Source organism: Bubalus kerabau, chromosome 17 (genome assembly GCF_029407905.1).
Source record: "Bubalus kerabau isolate K-KA32 ecotype Philippines breed swamp buffalo chromosome 17, PCC_UOA_SB_1v2, whole genome shotgun sequence".
In the NCBI taxonomy this organism is placed as follows: Eukaryota; Metazoa; Chordata; class Mammalia; order Artiodactyla; family Bovidae; genus Bubalus; species Bubalus kerabau.
Window position 1 is genome coordinate 5,946,885 of NC_073640.1, and position 12,742 is coordinate 5,959,626.

Genomic DNA, 12,742 nt, shown 5'->3' on the forward strand with positions numbered 1-12,742 from the left:
TTGACCCTGCTGGGGCGGTTGGAAGAACGCGGGCTCCGGCCTGAAGCAGTGCATGCTGGAACTTGTAGTGCTCAGAGCTCAGCTGTTTTGATCTGCGTATGCTTAAGGAAGATTTGTTTTTGCCCATGAGAATACAGACTACCTTCGCTATTCACAGGTTGGTATTTTAAATTTGGCTTGTTATAACTTATTGTAACCCCTCCAAATCAATATTCGCTGTGATTTCTAGGGTTATTCGCGGACATGCGCAGAGTGAAAATTTTAACCAGCAGTGGGTTGTACCGAAGATGGATCCCACAATCCGCTGTCTTGCTTCAGCTCTTCTAGTGTAAATAAATATCTTCACAGCCTCTTCAGTACTGCGTTTTTTGTTTTTTTCATTTTTCTACTCTCTGTCGGTGATTTCGCTGTTCAGAATGACCGCCGAGCTTATTCTGTAACAGCAGGATGAGCACAGCCCTTAGCAGGCAGCCGTTGCTGTGCCTCCTTACCCGGCACCTTGTTACTTGGCAACAGGGCTTGGTCGGCCATTGTCAGTACCCCAGTGGGCGCCAACCACAAATGACCAACTATCAATCAGGGATCTTTGGTTGTCCTCCCCTTCTGTTGATCAGCGCTGCAAGTTGGCCTCACCCACAAGTAACTGTCAATGAGAGGCCATTAGGAAAGCGATTCAGCCAAGCGTCAGTGGTGACATCAAATGGAGAGTGAGCTTAAGTGTCGGGTTCAGGCCTTCTCCTGGCGGCTCTCCAGCTTCCCCCGCCTTGGACCAAAGGGTGAGCGGGAGGGCCCAGGGAACAGCCTGGGGAGTATGTCTAAAGTGCTCCAAAGCCCTCACTAAGGCCCTCTACTACTCTTGGCCCAGCCCTTGTGGCAGCGTGAACCTCTTCCCCCATCCCTGTCTTTGCGACCTGATAGCTGTGGCTGTCTGCCTGGGTCGCAGTCTGTGAGACCTGGCTTCCCATTTGGATGACCTGGAGACTTGAGGGCCAATTGGGTTGAGCACATGACTCCCTCAGGGATGACCAGCTGGGCAGCGTGTGGGAACCTGGCCCTGAGGGCGATGTCTACCGAGACCTGCCTCCTCCTAACCAGGACTGGGAACTAGCAGGGTGAAAGCTGTGCCTTGGGACCTTACCCTTTCTTGTCAAGGGAGAGAATATTCGCTTGGTAGTGATTTAAAAGGGCATCCTCACCTGACCATGACCTGATCTAAAGACAAAGGATCTGACTCTAAGAAGTTTGCAACAACTAACCTCACCCCTCTCTCACCTCCTTTTTAAAGGATCTTGCTGACAGCTTTCCATAACTTTGGGGTTCTTAGGACATGAGCCACCCATTTCCTTAAATGAACCTGTACGAAACCTCTGTTCCAAGCTCTAATGTTTTAGTGTCACAAGGCCTCCCTGTATCTGGCACATGGAATTGCAATTTGGTAATAACAGTGCTGTGGTGCTGGCTTAGTGTTCCTAAGCACAAGAAGGCTGTGGTGTGCTTTATGAAGAAAAATATGTGTTAGATAAGCTTTGTTCAGGTATGAATTGTAGTGCTGTTAGCCTTGAGTTCAATGTTAATGAATCAAAAATTTGATTCATACATCAAGAAAATGGAAAGGGAAATTTGCCAATCCAGACGTGAGGCTGCTCCGTAAAGTGCTAAAGTGACATCCAGAGTGCGTGAGGAAGATATGGAAAAGCGGCTGTTTGTGGATTCATAAGATGACAACTGATTATAAAAGGTGTGGTGGAAAGCGTTGTTTTGAGGCTGAAAGCAAAAGAAATTTACCGTCATGTTACCCAAGGTCAGAAAAATGTGAAGCCCTTCTCTGCTAGCGCTGGCTGACTTGCACATTTCAAAAGGTGACAAGATATGAACAGTGTTAAGCTTACAAGTGAGGCAAGTTCTGCAGATCAGGAGGCTGCAGAAGAATTTAAACAATACTTGCTAAGTGATATACAGGAAAAGGGTATGTGGAATAGCAGGTTTTTAGTGCTGTTGAAACTGGCTTATTTTACAAGGACATTTGCAAAAAGAACTTACATAAGGCAAATGGCCTCCAAAGCCCCTGGCTTTAAACCATTCCAGAATTATGCAACCCTACTTTTGTGCACCAATGCCAAGTGTGACTTTTTTTCTTTTTATTTTTTAAATTATGAAAGTATGATAACACTTGGAAAATACAGAACAAACTTACATATATTTCCACTATTAATATATATTACAATTGTTTTAAAGTAGAATTAAGAATTTAGTTGGAATTTCATTATCAAACTCAAAAATTAATAGAATGAATATATAGGAAAGACAAGGATATAGTAAACGTGAAAAGCACTATGAGCCTATTCAACATTAAGATTTATACAATTTTCACACATTAGGATACAAATTCAAGGTCCCATATACTATAAACTAGGAAACACTGTAACATATCCAAGGACATAAAGCAAGGTGCAAAAATTTAATGGTCCAAAGATACTGAAATCATACAGTCTATTCTCTTATCATTGTGGAATTATGTTAGAAATCAATATCAAAAGGTATTTAAAACTAACCCACATATGTTCAACTGCAATGTGGTATTTTTCAAGAGACTTAACTTAGCCATTGAAAGCTTCGATAGAAGACTGAAAAAACACAGAGGGTGATTGCAGGGAAGCATTTAAAATGAGAAATTAATAGCAAAATTGGAAATTAGTATCAAAGATGCTTTATCCCATGCATTTCAAAATTAAATGTCCACTTTTAAATGATGGATGTATCTAAGATGCCATACAAGGAAAATTAGAAAATATTGATCATAGAATAAAAATGAAGAGAATTTACCAGAATTTTGTTCCCTGCAGCTGAAGCTGCTCAATGCAATTAAATACAATGTGGAGTCTTGAATATGGTATGGAAAAAAACAATGGACAATAGCATAAAATTTTGTGTAATTTGAAAACATGTACAAAATATCGTAGCATGTTAATTTCCTGTTTTTTTTTTTTAAAAAACATACTATTTCTTATAAGTTTTAAGCCTCAATTCAAATTTTTTTTAAATCACCAATAAACTTTCTAGACTGTTAGCAGAAATACTAAATGCCAGAATACATGGAACTATATCAAAGTTTTGACTGAATGTAAATTAGAAATCTAGCATTCTATTCATACTAAGACAAACAAGTGGAATCAAAATGTGATAAACTTTTAGCTATGCAAAAAGTCTTAAGTTTTCTAAAATATGTTATACATACTATTTATATATATGTATATAAAAGCTTTTCTACTATGCTTCATGAACTTTGACAGAGAACAGCAACAAAAAGATGGAGAAATTGGGAACCATAAACAAAATGAAAAGGGGGCACTGAATATGAAATAGAAGATGTGAAATGAACTAGATAAAAGTAAAACATCATACATAGTCCAGTTGTTTTTAAACATGTCTGCTCATTAGAAACACATCTGAAGCTCTGGAGACAAAAAGCAATGCCTGGGCATTTCTGTTTTTCAAAAAATTGCAAGATAATTCCGGATTTTAAAAAGTGATTTCATGTTTTTCTGTTAAATGGTAGTTTCAGTGATAAAGAATTCTATTTTCTGTTGACCAATCACAATACAATGGTATGAAGCAAATTAGTTACATAATCACAATAGTAAAAGTTGTTTTTCGGTTTTCAAAATCCATAGCCATACAAAAAAGATAGGATACTTAGAATTGCAAGCCATAATGGAAATGATTAACCTAACAATATAAAATTATTACATACAATTTGGGGGTTTTAGTAGAGTGATGTGTTAAGTGGAGGTTCACATGCATGTTTTCACCCAACCATCCAGTCTCTATTTTTTGGTTAGTGTATTTAACCTATTTACATTTAAGATAACTACAATTTATATTTAAGGTTACGTTCTGTAATCAAATCCGGGTCGCTATCAAAGTCAGATTCCCTGGGGATACCCAGTCCTTTGGCTGGTTCCCCATTCTGGGAAGCCTGCTGTGGGGCTCAGAACCTTTACAATAGTGGGAGAACATCTTTGGTATTAGCGTTCTCCAGTATCTGGGTCACTCACCTGGTGAGTGTGGAATCTGATTTTATCATGATTGCGTAACCCCTACCATCATGTTGCGGATTCTTTGGACATGGAGTACGAGGGCAACTTCAAGTGCAAACCCCTACTGGTGTACAGAGCTTCAAGTTCACCAGCACTTAACCTTCACTGGAAAAGTGTGAACCATTTGCAGTCCATTGGAGGTGGAACAAAAAAGGATGGATGACATCTGATTGATTCCACAGCTGTTTCAAACCAGAAGTTGAATACTTTCTCTATGGCAACTTTGGCTTCAAGATTTTGTTAAATTTTGTATAATGCCCTAGTCCACTGCTATGAAGAACTCAAAAATGCCCACCCCTATGTATAAGTTCTTTTCACGCCCCCAAATACTAAGTCTCTCATCTGTGGATCAGGGCATAATAAATGTCTTCAAGGCACAGTATACAAGGGAGTTTTGTAACAAGGCTTTCGAAGCTCTCAAAGCCAACAAGGAAACTACCGTGATGGACGAACTACTGGAAGTCAGTCACTATACCCAATGTGATTATGTTGGCACAGCCTGGGACACCAAGCACGAGCCTGTTAACTGTTGGGAAAATGTTTGGCCAGGCTGTGTGGAAAATTTCGAAGGCTTTGAAGGTGCTGCAGAAAGAATGAATAACAGTGTCAAAAACATAATGCATGCTGCACAGCAAATAAGTGAAGGCTTTGGTAACATGAAGGAAAATGTGAAGGAAATTTTGGCAGAGAAAGCAATAGACAGTGATGACAGTCAGCCGGAGTCCAGAACTGTCCCTCTTATAGTAGCCAAAGTAACAGAATGCAACTCTGCCTTGAAAACAAATTTTCACTGACATGGAAGGGTGTAACCCTATCCTTGATTGAAGCCTCAAATTTAAATGATTAACTTCCAGTGTGTTTGCCCCTTATGATGAGATGCTTAAAGACGTGAGACAAAAAGCCAAGCAGACAGGACTGGCCCAGTCTCTGGAGCTACTTTAGGAGGGGAAAGTGCCAACTACATCAAGTCAGACCCAAAGCTCTGAGGCTGCACAGATGTCAGCCTGTCAGCCTCATCATCATCTGCAGAATGAGTTCCACCTAGCTCTGCAGCATGCCAGGCTTCCCTGTCCTTCACTCTCTCCCGGAGCTTGCTCAGACTCGCATTCACTATCAGTGATGCCACCTAACTACGTCATTCTCTGTCGCCCCTTTCTCCTCTTGCTCTTAGCCTTTGCCCTGCTTCATTTTGTACGCCAAGGCCAAACTTGCCTGTGTACTCCAGGTTCTCTCTCAACTTCCTACTTTTGCACTCCAATCCCCTATGAAAAGGATTTTTAGGTATTCTAGGTCTTGTAGTCGTTCAGATTCTTCGGCATTAGTGGTTGGGGCATAGACTTGGATTACTGTGAAGCTGACTGGTTTGCCTTGGAAATAAACTGAGATCATTCTGTTGTTTTTGAGATTTCACCCAAGTACTGCGTTTCCGACTCGTGTTGACTATGAGGGCTACTCCATTTCCTCTAAGGGATATTTGCCCATAGTAAACATAATGGTCATCTGAATTCTCCCATTCCTGTCCATTTTTGTTCACTAATTCCTAAAACTGTCGATCTTTTAACCTTGCCATCTCCTGCTTGACCATGTCCAATTTACCTTGATTCAAGGATCTAACATTCAAGGTATATATGCAATATTGTTCTTTATAGCATGACTTTACTTTTACCACCAGACACATCCACAACTGAGTGAGGTTTCCGCTTTCACCCATACTCTTCTTTCTGGAGCTATTTCTCCACTCAACAAGTGGTGAGAACCAAATCTTTAAGGTTGAACTGATATATGTCAACCTGCCACTCTCCCTCATCTGCAGAATGAGTTCCACCAACCTCTCCCTTGGTTTTGGTGGGCTAAGCCAAGGTCGAAAGGTTTGACCACACTGTGCACTGTATCATTATGCAGCCTGCAGCTCCATCAACAGGAAAATGTTACGTAATGCTTTATAAAATGTTAAATGCTCAATCTTTCCTTTCTCAAGACTATTTGCATTACTATACAGACTATGTCTCTATATGAATACTATATGTTTACTGTACTTTTATGTGTAATGTATGTTTGTAGTTTGTGTGTGTAAAACTGAGGGAAAGACAAAGCAGTACAATCTCAGTGTTGTACATAACATTGCTGTCATTCAAACAACTTTCATTATACATATAGCATGAGGCTTCCCAGATGGCGCTAGTAGTCAAGAGTCTACCTGCCAATGCAGGAGACGCAAGAAACATGGCCCTGGGTCGGGAAGATCCTCATGGAGGAGGAAATGGCAACCCACTCCAGTATTCTTGCCTGGGAAATCCCATGGGCAGATGTTGGCAGGCTACAGCCTACGGGGTCACAAAGAGTCAGACACAAATGAAGCAACTTAGAACGCATGCATATACTGCTTATCATTATTTGCTACAAAGATTAAATACAGCATCTTTCAACACAAACACACATAAAACAGGATTACGTACTGATCAGTTGACAAATATAGTAAGTCCGGAGTCCCACAGGTACCCAACCCTGTATTTCCACTAATTGAATATATGTGGTGACCTTACAGACTGAAACTGGTTCCTGCTGTTCCTACTGTTGTTTGTGGTGGTGGGAATACTCAATAATATAAGCATTTAAAAGTTGAGTGTTTCCCAGTAATCTAGATTCCCAACTTCCTTTCAGAAACCAGAGAATCTGCCAACACAGGGCACATAATCCCACCAAGCAGAAATAGCCGGAAACTGAGGAATCCCTTTAGACAAATGTCTCCAGTTGGGAAAAATACAAATCCCAACCCCCTATTAAGTTTGCTGGTTCACTATTACCCTGTTGTCTTGGCAATAGTTTATGGAGTCCTTCCTACCAAACTCAACCCTTTACCATCTCATCCACCATACTCTCTGTGCCCTGTCCAATCTTGGGTCATCACCTTTTTAGAAATGAAAAAGATCCTATTGGGAAACAATACTGAGGCTTCTGGCTGAACTCTGTATCCTACTGGGGTGCTAGAGACATTCTGTATCTTGATCAAAGTGCTACCACCTCACATGAGTAAAATTTTATCATATAAGATTTGTGCATTTACAGTATACCTAAAACAAGAAAAAAAAAAAAAAAGAATTGAAAGGGTAGTATCCTGCCAGACACTGTCTATCTGCATTGCCTGGAACTGAAGCTGTTTCCTTGTAACTGTGGGATAAGCAACCAAATTGGACCATTCAATTTGCTGAAAGTGGCAGAGCAGAAACAGATTTAGGATGTCACAGAATACTGAGCCAACCTTAGAGCCTCTCCTCATTGGACCTACTACTGAAATGATACCTTTTTTCCCCCCACAAACTGTTACCAGTTTTCTATCCCAGTGTGAAATACAGAAGTTTTTCATGTTAACATATAGTCCCAAAAGCTAAATTAATAAGACTCAAGAAGTAAGCAGTGTTTAATCAGATTTTGGAAGAGAATGTTACTATAAACTAGTAAGCTGAACCTAAAGGAAATACAAAAACACATTTTACAACTTTTTGCGACCCCATGGACTGAAGCACACCAGGCTCCTCTGTCCTCCCACTGTATCTCCTGATGTTTGCTCAAAGTCATGTGTATTGAGTTGATGATGCTATCTAACTATCTCATCATCTGCCGGCACATTCTTCTATTGCCTTCAATTCTTCCCAGTATCTCAGTCTTTTCCAATGAGTCATCTTTTCAAATCACATGGCCAAAGTATTGGAGCTTCACTTCAGCAACAGTTCTTGCAACGAATATTCAGCTGATTTCCTTTTGGATTAACTGGTTTGATCTCCTTGCACTCCAAGCACTCTCAAGAGTCTTCTCTAAGTTATAAAAAAATAAAATAAAAAGCTTAAAAAGTTAGAAAACCATATTACAAATATTAAATTCACTGGCCACTGAAAAAGAAAAAAACGGTTCTACTTCACAGAATTGAAAGTAATTCTTTATTGATAAACATTTATACCAGAATTAGAAACGTCAGTAGAAAAATAAAATTGAAATAATTTCCCACGGTACAAAGATTTTATCATTTTGACTATATCATTTAGTGAAATAAACTAACTGAAAAGTTAAGTGACAACCAGCCAAACAGACTACAGAAAAAAGAAGCGCAGGTACACAGAACCTTCTGCATGTGGACAGCTAATGGCACCAGGACTTCCCATCCCGGGAAATGGTCTCCTAGGAAAGGCTGGTGTGCACTGCAGTTGTAATAAGAACTTCATTCAAACCAGAGGAGCTTTTGGAATCAAAAAAAACATACAATTTAAAAACTGAGGAAACATAAAGGCTTAAAGATAACTATTTACATGAAACTTTTCTCCCTACTTTATTTCTTAAGTAATGTTTTCCTGTTAAAAAAAAACATTAATAACATAATTAGACATTTTTATCTTGGAAGATTCATCACTCATTTGTATATGGATGAAGTTAACATGAAACACATTTACCCTAAAACTTCCATCTTAAAGAATCCAGAAATCAGTTTTTTAATGGTTGGGGTTGCTTCCTTCCAAGTCATAAAAAAAGAAAAAGTGGACATACAGCTGGGGAGAGGTGGTTACATATCCTTCTAGAGTAAAATCAGTGGTTGGCAAAACTCCCAGAAACTATTCGTGAAAAAATATTCAAAATAAATGCCCAGTATTTTTTTGATCTGAGCAACCACCCCCACATGGCTACTCCAAAGGCTCAGCAATAAAGGAATTCACCTGTTATGCAGGAGAGTTGGGATCGATTCTAATAACTGAAAGATTCGCTGGAGGAGGAAATGGCAACTCACTCCAGTACTCTTTCCTGGAAAATCACATGGACGTAAGAGTCCATAGGGCCCCAAAGAGCCAGACACAACTGAGCATGCATACAAAGCAGCAGCCTCAAATAACTGTTTATTGGGGATCAGAAATGAAAATAAACCCTAAGAGGAAACAAACATTTCTTATCATTCACATGATGGATCAAACATTCAATAATCTCATGATCCATTTTATATTTGAAGTTTTTGAAAACAGAAGATAATCAAACATGAAAGAGATGGGGAAAAAAAACAAAACAAAACAAAACAAAGACAACTTTCCAAATGCACTACTTTTAGCATCTTGGCTTTAAAGGAAAAATAAACATTTAAGTCATGGATGAGTATGTTCAAAATTAGTATGTAGGGGTAGTGGTCCACTAAGTCAAGTTCAGTTTCTGACACTGAATCAAAAAAAAAAAAAACTTTAGGGGAGAATACTGAGACATCTTTCAACAGAAATGACTAAAATCATTTTATACAACAAATTTCTTAAACTGAACGCTTATTTTTCAAATCCCAGCTCACTGAACTGAAAAATGGACTCTCAAACTGCTGCTGCTGCTAAGTCGCTTCAGTCGTGTCCGACTCTGTGCGACCCCACAGACGGCAGCCCACCAGGCTCACCCGTCCCTGGGCTTCTCCAGGCAAGAACACTGGAGTGGGTTGCCATACTCTTAAACTAAAGACACAAAAATTTTCTCAAAAGAATGATTTGATATTTGTGTATTGGAGAGTAATCTTGTAGAATTTGTGAAGACATTTGCCTGTATCCAATTCTTATAATTTTCCACCTATCTGAGTATATCTATCACTATTATTTTGATAAGTGGTCTAATGGCCTAATAGTTCAAAGGAAATACCTACTTACTTTATGTGATACTTTGTAATTTTTCTCTGTGATTGGCAGTGGTGGTTTAGTTGCTAAGCCGTGTCCAACTCTTACTACAGTCCTGTGAGGTTCCTCTGTCCATGGGATTCTCCAGGCAAGAATACTGGAGTGGGATGCCATTTCCTTACTTTTTAATTTTTCTGTGACTATCCCTGGTAAACTGATCCTCCTAGCTATTTTAAATCAAGAAGCCAGAGTGCATATTGCTTTAAATCAAATACCACTGCACACGATCTCATGGACAGTTAGCTTTACACTCACAATGAGAACTTTCCTTTAAAAATGTCAGATTTAACGACCAGAAACTATTTTGAAAACAGATAAAAATGACTGTATTTCATACAAACCAGTTCAGGTGGTTAAGGATAAAGTCAGATACTTAATTGCTGCAGTCCTGGTTCTTTTGAAGGTCACAGTTTTCAGGCCTTAAAATTAAAAAGACAAGCATTAGAGGAAAAATTACAAGAGCTTAAATTGGGTTTGAAAAAACTAATTCTTTCTCATTAAGGATAAAAATTCTCTTGAAGGAAAACGTAAAGGACCCAGTGGAAGGCATATCTGAAAATTAAACTTTAGCCACTTTCTGGGAGTCATAACCAAACACTGGAAAAGAAGGCTGAAGACCCACCACTAGGTAACCCCATTAAGACTAGGAAATTAATAACCACTAATTCTAATTTACACCGCAAGACCCAAGAATAAACCAAAGTCACTTAAAAAAATGGTAACAGAATGTTTAAAGTATCTTTTCGCATGTCTCAATGAAGCAACTAAAAACATGAAAATGAAAATATTTTACTGCATTAAATAATTCTTTTAATAAATCCGATATTTCCTATAGATTCTACCCCTGAAGACTTTCCATACCATTTGTGTGCAGCCTGCACCACATACTGATGTCTGCACTGATAAAATGTGTGCAACACACCTCAGATCAACTGAATTTCTCTTGACACTGTTGTTTCCCAAGCAAAACTACAACTGCACGGGTGACACTACAACTGTGTAGCTAAAACAAATGATCGGGTTTAGTGAGAAATTCAAAGTACATGTATCATAGTGCGATGTCTCCCCATTTTCATGTACAAACTGTGAAGACTTTTTGACTCAGGAAGACATTTCCTTGTCCTCTATTAAGTTTCTCTGGAGTTTTCACAGAAGCTGATTTTCCTTGAATGTCCTTCAAGGAGTGAGTTCGTTAATCTACTAAAAGATAAGTCACTGTCTGACCCACCTAGATTCCCTCTATCGGTCTCCATGCTGCCCCAGATGGTGTCCTGTATGCACCACAGACTCTTCTTGATCCAACCTTAGTCAGGCATCTTAACCAAGTCTAAGGCTTGGCCACCATCCCTGTTGGGCCTGTTTAGTTCAGTTTTAACAAGCATCCTGCTAAATCAGTTTGGCCTGTTTAGTTCAGTTTTAACAAGCATCCTGATAAATCAGTTTAAACAGAATCGCTCACCCTTGATATCCGATCACTCGGTTTCTGAACAATTTCCTCATTTCTCACCTCTGATGTTAAATTGATACAGGCACTATGGAGGAGACCATGGAGATTCCGTAAAAAACGAAATACAGAATGACTATGTGACCCAGCTATCTCACTCTTGGAGATAGATCCAGAGAAAACCATAATTCAAAGAGACACATGTGCCCCAACTGTTCACTGCAGCACTATTTACATGGTCAGGACATGTAAACAGCCTGTATGTCCATCAATAGAGGAATGGATAAACAAGATGGGGTATATCTATATGATGGAGTATTACTCAGACATAAAAAATGAACAACAGAGTCACTTGTAGAGATGTGGACTAAGTTAGAGTATCATACAGAGCGAAGTGAGACAGAGAAGGAAAAATCTGACATGTCCTTTATGTGGAATCTGAAAAGAAATGCTATAAACTTACATTCACAGACTTCAAAAACAAGCTTATGTTGTGGGGATTGGAGGGGGTGTGATGATTGAAGGGAAGGGATAGTTAAAAAGAGTTTGGCATGGACATATACACTGATATTCTAAAAATGGATAACCAACAAGGATCTGTTATAGCAAATGGAACAATGTTCAATACTTGAGCAGCCTGTATGAGAGGGGAATTTGGGGGACAACGGACACATGTATATGTATGGCTGAGCCCATTCTCTGTTCCCCTCATAACACTGTTTATTAATTCCTGTATCACAATACAAAGTCGAAAGTTTCAAAAGAAAAAAGGCTAAGAATGTAAGGCATGAAATACAGAAGTTACTTAAACAAGGTGAACGTGCCAAGATGCCACTTCGCCTTCCTCTGGTTATCTTCAGAAGTATGCTAACAGTATTTTCTAAAACACACTGTTTCCAAGTAGAATCTTTAAGCATCAAAACATTATTTTACTCAACACTCAAGGAAACAAGAAGTAAAAATTATGCTACATGAAACTATTTTCTTAGAGCAAAACACATACTGAATTCCTGATACAACAAAATGAAACTAATCTGAGGCTGAAGATTCTGGTGGATGCCTGTTGCTATGCCATGAGTCACTCTCTAAGATGTAAAGAACACAGTCAGTCTACTGAATGAAGAACTTTCCCTGCTCTGGTTGTTCTTCAGTTGCTCAGACAAATCCAGCTCTTTGCAAACCCATGGACTGCGGCACCCCAGGCTTCCCCGTCATTCATTATCTCCTAGAGTTTGCTCAAACTCGAGTCCACTGAGTTGATGATGCCATGCAACCATCTCATGCTCTCGGATCCCCTCCTCCAAACGCCCTCGATCTTTCCCAGCATCAGGATCTTTTCCAAGCAGTCCTCTCTTCACATCAGGTGGCCAAAGTACCAGAGCTTCAGCTTCAGTCCTACATGAATATTCAGGTTGATTTTCTTTAGGATTGACTAGATTCATCTCCGTGCTGTCCAAGAGACTCTCCAGAGTCTGTCTTCTCCAGCACCACAGGTCAAAAGCATCAAGTCTTTGGTA

At 39.4% G+C, this 12,742-nt stretch overlaps 1 protein-coding gene and 1 long non-coding RNA gene across 3 annotated transcripts in view; one reads left to right on the forward strand and one right to left on the reverse strand.

Moving 5' to 3' along the window:
- Positions 1 to 16: 16 nt before the first annotated feature.
- On the forward strand, positions 17 to 354 carry LOC129631848 (uncharacterized). Its single transcript, XR_008704201.1, has 2 exons — positions 17 to 157; positions 230 to 354. It is a non-coding gene; the product is annotated as an uncharacterized LOC129631848 (long non-coding RNA).
- Positions 355 to 6,459: 6,105 nt separating this feature from the next.
- Positions 6,460 to 12,742, reverse strand: part of LOC129631846 (craniofacial development protein 2-like) — a 41,350-nt gene continuing 35,067 nt past the window's right edge. Inside the window, exons 9-10 of one of the 2 annotated variants that reach the window (XM_055553107.1) lie at positions 10,123 to 10,200; positions 6,460 to 7,909 (exon numbers count right to left, since the gene is read on the reverse strand). In XM_055553107.1, coding sequence (XP_055409082.1) covers positions 10,155 to 10,200 — 46 coding nt within the window. In that variant the 3' untranslated portion in view covers positions 6,460 to 7,909; positions 10,123 to 10,154. Of the gene's footprint in view, positions 7,910 to 8,013; positions 8,329 to 10,122; positions 10,201 to 12,742 lie in introns of those variants that run through there. The other variant, XM_055553106.1, reaches the window with a different exon arrangement.